Raw genomic sequence first — 7866 nt, 5'->3', positions numbered from 1 at the left:
AATAAAAACATCGTGACACGATAGGTCACACCAAAACGAGGCTTCACCTATAAGCTCGAGCAGCAAATAATGGCGCCTCTAACAGCTGTTTCCCATCCACTCACATTTTGTTGAAGGAGAGCAACAAACAATTTCCCCGTGACAAAAGCCCGGGAACTTATCTCAGATATCTTTTAATACATCGTGATGGGACGCGAGGACATCCGGTCACGTGATAACCTGACCTGGGCCTGCTGGACATCCTCACACGAGAGACGATCTAATCACATCATTAGCAGAAACAAATTGGTCTGATGTAACCAGCCGGTGTTTGCCGTATAAAAGCCGGACCTGCCGGCTAGGTTTGATCACCTGGCGTCAACAGACTGGCAGAAGTAAGTCGTCTGCTTGTTCAAATAAGTCGTCTGCCTGTTAAGTCGTCTGCTTGTTAAAGTAAGTCGTCTGCTTGTTGAAGTAAGTCGTCTGCTTGTTGAAGTAAGTCGTCTGCTTGTTAAAGTAAGTCGTCTGCTTGTTAAAATAAGTCGTCTGCTTGTTGAAGTAAGTCGTCTGCTTGTTAAAGTAAGTCGAAAGTAAGTCGTCTGCTTGTTAAAGTAAGTCGTCTGCTTGTTAAAGTAAGTCGAAAGTAAGTCGTCCGCCTGTTAAAGTAAGTCGTCTGCTTGTTGAAGTAAGTCGTCTGCTTGTTAAAGTAAGTCGAAAGTAAGTCGTCCGCCTGTTAAAGTAAGTCGTTTGATTGTTTAAGTTTTACAAATGTTTCAGAGACCAAATTTTGCAAATATTACTATACACATTTAGCGCGTGTTATGTGAGTTGTTTCACAGCGTGATTGAAGCTGAGAAGTATTCTAACCCTGAGAGCTCATCGTACGTCAGCAAATTGAGTCGTTTGGCAAATTTTTTAAAACATAGTTCATACTACATGTTGCTCAAAAATTGAGCGACCCCCCCCCCTTCCCCCCCCCCCCCCCACCTCCGTTAATATGAAAATAATGGTTTAAAAAATCGAGCCCCCCACATAAAAAACATCAACAAACTAGGACAAAATGACATTGTAACCTTCTTTAGATGGCGCGAATACCTCGTCTGCTCAGCCTTCTGCTCATGTGTATCGTCTGCTGCTCGGGTCAACTTGACCTCACACTCAAGGCCATCGGCTCTTCCATCGAAACTCTCCGGAACGATGTCAAGTACAAGGACGGGGTCATGGGTCAAATCGTCAAACAGGTCATGCTCAATCGCTTCCAGGACGAAGAGAGGTGAAAAACACATCAGTGTTGTGTTTAGCTAAACACGGTGTTCAGCTAAACACATTCTTTCAGGGTTGTGTTTAATTAAACACATTCTTTCAGTGTTGTGTTTAGCTAAACGCTTCCATTGGGTTGTGTTTAGCTAAACGACCTTCAACTCTTACAACTGGACATTTTGTCGCCAGGGTTCGAGCCGAGGGAGACTCTGGAATCGTCTCAGTCAGGAACTACAACCTCGGCACCGACAACTTCCACACGTCCACACACATCGGCTTTGGGTTTTCTGGCATACATGATCACAGCCAGACAGCCAACACGCTGGGTATGGGGGAGGTAAGTACTCACCTTCACCTTCACCTGACCAAGTACTCACCTTCACCTTCACCTGACCATGTACTCACCTTCACACTGAACTTGCGCTTGTGTAGGTCTACTTACGTTAATCCCAGCCCCAACCCTAACTCCAACTCAAGCCCAAAACCTAATTAAACCCCAATTCTTACGCTAATCCTAATCCCTACTTTAACTCTAATCCGGTAACATCTCAACGCACGGTATGGGAAACCAAATACCCCGAAACAAAAAATACCCACCTGATTTATATTACACACAAACCGACATGTAAACTAGGATATTTTGAGAGGAATTTCTTCCTGTGACGTAGGGAACCTTTTCTCTCCCCCCCACCCCCCAGGTGACTGCTGTCCTGAATGGCGTCCAGTTCCGGACCTCCCACAACGACTTCCAGCTCAGACGTCCTAGCACCACCTCCAGGACCTGGCTGGAGACGGAGCCGATCCCCCCACCCCCCGTCCCACCCTCAGTCCTGAGTCTGTCCAACGTTACGGTGAGATATGTCGTTATGAACTTTACAATACAGACATAAAGATAAACCGACATACAGACATACGTACAGACGTACAGATATACCGACATACAGACGGACAGATATATGACATACAGACAGACGTACAGACATACAGATATACCGACATACAGACGGACATACAGGACGTACACACATATATACAGATATACCGACATACAGACAGACGTACAGACATACAGACATACATAAATACAAACATGAACCTGCAGACTACAGACACCCAAACAAATATGTAAATAGATACACTAACAAACATACAGATATATAGACTTACAGACACACTTGACATATATACAGACATACAGACAGATATACAAACCTACGTACACAAGCATGGATAGACAAACCTAGAATGGATTATTTTTTAAAGTTAGAATTTTGTCTTAATTCTGTTTGTACATATCTGACGAAGACCGTATACCGAAACCTTGATAGAGTTTTTGTGATGTGTCAGGAGGCCATTGCTGAGATGAGGGAGTACTTCAGGGCGTTTCAAACCCAGGACACGACCATTCGGGATTACCGCCCTTACTTTAAACCCGTCCTGTGCTATCTGGAGGGGACGTGGCTGGTCAACATCACTGAGACGGACAACACGGACAGGGTGAGTGGCGGTGGGGGTCAAGGTCACATGACAGGGTGAGTTGTGGTGGTGGGGGGGGGGGGGTCAACAACACTGAGGCGGACAACACGGACAGGGTGAGTGATGGTGGGGAGGAGGAGGGGGGGGGGGGTCACGGTCACACGGCTCACACCATGGACAGGGTGAGTGGTGGTGGGTTCAAGGTCACATAGCTCACAACACGGACAGGGTGAGTGGTGGTGGGTTCAAGGTCACATGACAGGGTGAGTGGCGGGGGGGGGGTCAAGGTCAAATATCCGACCCCCCCTAAAGATGTCCTGACACCCCCCCCCCCCCCAAGAAACGCCCATGCCACTGAGCTGTCTACTCCCCAGGCCCGCACTGAGGCGTACCTGGGCTCGGCGACCAACGCCTCCCAGACCGTCTCCTCCCTGCCCTCGACGATCCTCGGGATTGATGACGTCACCAACGAGCCAATCCTGGGCCAGTGGTTCTACCGGACACTCTGCTACCCCCTGGAGGAGAACCTGCCTACGTCATACTTCACCGCTGTAAGTGCCACGTCACGACTGTAAGTATGACGTCACAACTATGACGATGATTTCAATGTCAGGACTGAGATTTTGACGTCAACACTGTATTGTCGACTACACAACCTGTCACAACCTGTCACAACCTGTCACAACCTGTCACAACCTGTCACAACCTGTCACAACCTGTCACAACCTGTCACAACCTGTCACAACCTGTCACAACCTGTCACAACCTGTCACAACCTGTCACAACCTGTCACAACCTGTACGTTTAGCCCCTATGTTACAACTGCAGCTGATTTCTTCCAATCAGATCGATGACATGTCCTATCGCTACCCACGTGGTCTGCCGTACACGGCGAACCCAACCACGCGTGGAACCCGCTTCCTGCTGGACGACAAGTCTGCTGAAGGGTAAGTCACGTGCTCTGACCTCATCAGTGACGTCATCAACACCTGAATACCGGAAGCCATGACGTCATTAACGCGCTGTCCTTGTTGCCAGGTACCGCGGCTACACGCTGTTGGACCGGCTGGTTGCCAGGATCCCCGGGCTGGACAACGTCCCTGGCAACTTGTCCGAGAAAACTCTGGGCCTCAGGGACATGATGGACGCTGGGGTGGCCGGCGTCCTTAACATTGGCTACTATAACAGGCAGTACAGGGACCTTTTGGACGCCATGAACCGTAATGTAGGTCATTTGTAAATCTTAGTGAAGGTCAAAGTGGAGGTAATGGCGTAGGTCATTGTGTAGGTTTAAGTTTAGGTCATTATGTAGGTCGTTTGTAAGTCGTAATCTAGGTCTTAGTGTAGGTCCTAATGTAGGTCATTTTATGTCCTAATGTAGGTCATTTTAGGTCCCAATGTAGGTCTTAGTGTGGATCATAATGTAGGTCATAATGTAGATCATAATGTAGGTCATAATGTAGGTCATAATGTAGGTCATAATGTAGGTCATAATGTAGGTTATTTATAGATCCTAGTGTAGGTCAATCTATTGGATCGCCTCCCCTTGACGTAAGTTTTGGTGACACGAGGTATGTGTCACATCAACACCACGTGACCTGTCTTGTCACGTGGTACACTTCTCCACCCCCAGGGGCAGATCCGAGGCTTCAGTGACGGCAACATGTTCGTTGCCATGACGACACAGGAGCAGGTGGCGCCCCTGGTGGTGACCCAGTGCCCGCCCCTGGTCAGGTGTGTCAGACGTCAGGACATCAGGGCCAGCTGGATGATCCCCCTCGAGGTCATCTACATGACCCCCCTGCTGGCATGGAACCCCTACGGCGTGCGCTATGGGGTGAGTTGTCATCTTGAAAATGTCAGTAAATGTCATATGTCAGTAAATGTCACTAGTCGGTAAATAATGTCACAATATGCGAGAAAATGTCACATGCTAGTAAATGTCACATGTCAGTAAATGTCACATGTCAGTAAATGTCACATGTCAGTAAATGTCACATGTCAGTAAATGTCACATGTCAGTAAATGTCACATGTCAGTAAATGTCACATGTCAGTAAATGTCACATGTCAGTAAATGTCACATGTCAGTAAATAATGTCACAATATGTCAGTAAATGTCACATGTCAGTAAATGTCACATGTCAGTAAATGTCACATGTCAGCAAATGATGTCACAATATGTCAGTAAATGTCAAACATGTCATCCACACCTAAACACTGTACAGCGTGTGACGCCACCATTGTGTGGCTACACGAGCAGACGACCACCACCAGACGACCACCACCAGACGACCACCACCACCACCAGACGACCACCACCAGACGACCAGACGACCACCACCAGACGACCACCACCAGACGACCACCACCAGACGACCACCACCAGACGACCAGAAGACCACCACCAGACGACCAGACGACCACCACCAGACGACCACCACCAGACGACCAGAAGACCACCACCAGACGACCAGACGACCACCACCAGACGACCACCACCAGACGACCACCACCAGACGACCACCACCAGACGACCACCACCAGACGACCACCACCAGACGACCAGACGACCACGACCAGACGAGCAGACGACCACGAGCAGACGACCACGAGCAGACGACCACGAGCTAACCAGCCAACCATCCCCAGGTTCCACAGAACGTGGTGACAGCTCTCGGCAGAACTGGCCTGGTCAGCACACGGGCCTACAACGGCACCAATGACGTCACCTTTTACTGGACGCCCCCGCAGTTCTTTGCCGTCAGCACCCCCGAGAACAATGACGTAGCAGATTCCAGCTGGAGCAGCCGATGGGTTCTGGACTCCAAGGTCAGTCATTTCCTGACCCAAGGTCACTCATTTCTAGAAACAAGGTCACTCATTTAAAGACAAAAGGTCACTCATTTCTAAGCCCAAGATCACTAATTTCTAGACCCAAGGTCAATCATTTCTAGACCCAAGGTCAGTCATTTCTAGACCCAAGGTCAATCATTTCTAGACACAAGGTCAGTCATTTCTAGACCCAAGGTCAGTCATTTCTAGACCCAAGGTCAATCATTTCTAGACCCAAGGTCAGTAATTTGATTCAACAACTTTACACTTTGAACCGGTGCCCCGCCCTTTGACCCGATGCCCCACCCTGTGACCCGATGACCCCCCCCCCCCCCCCGCCCCAGGTAATCCCGTATCTCGCCTATCCACAGAACACACCCATCAACCTGATGCCCAGTGGCACACGGATTGTTTTGCCGGAAATTTCCGGCGTCGGTGACGTCCGGCTGCGCTACCCGATAGCGCCCGTGCACGGAGAGGGGGGCGGGGTGTGGAAGGAGCTCAACGCCCTCAAGAGCAACCTGGCCCTGCAGATTTCCAAACTGGCAGCAGCTTTTCATTGAAGGAATTCATTGATTTATTTATTGCTGAAGCTTTTCATTAGAGGAATTCATTGATTTATTTATTGCTGAAGCTTTTCATTAGAGGAATTCATTGATTTACTTATTCCCCACACCTTATGTCTTCGTTTTTGTCCTACCAGTTTATGTGACGTCACTGATTGTATAACTAAATAATAAAAAAAATGTGCTTAGACTTTAGTTTGTTTATTCAAAAATATTCCAGCACACATCAATTGGAACCACGGTCGCTACTCCCCCCCCCATTCCGCCATAACTGTGGTATTGTTTTAATCTATTAGTCGTGTGTTTATTTCATTAGTGACCAACGTAAGAGTGTTGTGCAGGGAGGGTGTGGGGATTGTTTACCTTCTTTTTTAAAAAAAACTAATACATTTAAAAAAATGTCCATGTCGTAAATCAAGACAATCTAACTCTAACTTTAACTCTATGACTAAGTATGTCATATTTGGTGAGAAAGGGTTGAACGTTTTATTTTCTCTGATTCTACATAACAATTAGTCGCAAGACACCAAGGTTCAAACCCCCACATTTCTGTTGCCTTCATCGCGCGCTTACCGCAGATGTAGGAATGTTCTAAATATAGAAAGTTAAGAAAATGTGAATGACAGCTCAACTGTTTGTTTTCTCTGCCGTATACACTTGTGTCTACTGGTAAAACATACTTCTACTTGACCTTTGTGTCTACTGGTAAAACATACTTCTACTTGACCTTTGTGTCTACTGGTAAAACATACTTCTACTTGACCTTTGTGTCTACTGGTAAAACATACTTCTACTTGACCTTTGTGTCTACTGGTAAAACATACTTCTACTTGACCTTTGTGTCTACTGGTAAAACATACTTCTACTTGACCTTTGAGTCTACTGGTAAAACATACTTCTACTTGACCTTTGTGTCTACTGGTAAAACATACTTCTACTTGACCTTTGTGTCTACTGGTAAAACATACTTCTACTTGACCTTTGAGTCTACTTGTAAAACATACTTCTACTTGACCTTTGAGTCTACTGGTAAAACATACTTCTACTTGACCTTTGTGTCTACTGGTAAAACATACTTCTACTTGACCTTTGAGTCTACTGGTAAAACATACTTCTACTTGACCTTTGTGTCTACTGGTAAAACATACTTCTACTTGACCTTTGAGTCTACTGGTAAAACATACTTCTACTTGACCTTTGAGTCTACTGGTAAAACATACTTCTACTTGACCTTTGTGTCTACTGGTAAAACATACTTCTACTTGACCTTTGTGTCTACTGGTAAAACATACTTCTACTTGACCTTTGTGTCTACTGGTAAAACATACTTCTACTTGACCTTTGTGTCTACTGGTAAAACATACTTCTACTTGACCTTTGAGTCTACTGGTAAAACATACTTCTACTTGACCTTTGTGTCTACTGGTAAAACATACTTCTACTTGACCTTTGAGTCTACTGGTAAAACATACTTCTACTTGACCTTTGTGTCTACTGGTAAAACATACTTCTACTTGACCTTTGAGTCTGCTTGTTTAACCATCGTCTAGAACAAGATTGCTGTTGAATTGGATCTCAGTCCCCTTACTTCCTCTAAACTCGAATATTTCCGACCCTTGAATATTTCCGACCCTTGAATCTTTCCGACCCTTGAATATTTCCGACCCTTGAATATTTCCGACCTCCCCCGAATATTTCCGACCCTTGAATATTTCCGACCTCCCCCGAATATTTCCGACCTCCCTCTGTCT

The 7866-nt window shown here is 46.5% G+C and overlaps 2 protein-coding genes across 2 annotated transcripts; both read left to right on the top strand.

Annotated features, from left to right (window-relative positions):
- Positions 1-354: 354 nt before the first annotated feature.
- On the top strand, positions 355-6258 carry LOC131942427 (uncharacterized). Its single transcript, XM_059302306.1, has 11 exons — positions 355-374; positions 1062-1252; positions 1429-1576; positions 1938-2090; positions 2587-2736; positions 3090-3266; positions 3562-3662; positions 3754-3940; positions 4349-4552; positions 5367-5546; positions 5921-6258. The coding sequence occupies exons 2-11, from the start codon at positions 1062-1064 to the stop codon at positions 6110-6112; spliced, it is 1683 nt and encodes a 560-aa protein (XP_059158289.1). The 5' UTR covers positions 355-374; the 3' UTR covers positions 6113-6258.
- A 311-nt stretch (positions 6259-6569) lies between these two features.
- On the top strand, positions 6570-7665 carry LOC131942393 (uncharacterized). Its single transcript, XM_059302230.1, has 2 exons — positions 6570-6581; positions 6742-7665. The coding sequence occupies exons 1-2, from the start codon at positions 6570-6572 to the stop codon at positions 7663-7665; spliced, it is 936 nt and encodes a 311-aa protein (XP_059158213.1).
- The last annotated feature ends 201 nt before the right edge of the window (positions 7666-7866 follow it).

The sequence above is a fragment of the Physella acuta genome, unplaced genomic scaffold (assembly GCF_028476545.2).
Source record: "Physella acuta isolate Inbredline_101_S28 unplaced genomic scaffold, ASM2847654v3 ptg000405l, whole genome shotgun sequence".
Lineage (NCBI taxonomy): Eukaryota > Metazoa > Mollusca > Gastropoda > Physidae > Physella > Physella acuta.
Note: the sequence above shows the minus strand (reverse complement) of the source record. Positions and strands in the feature narration are given on the sequence as shown.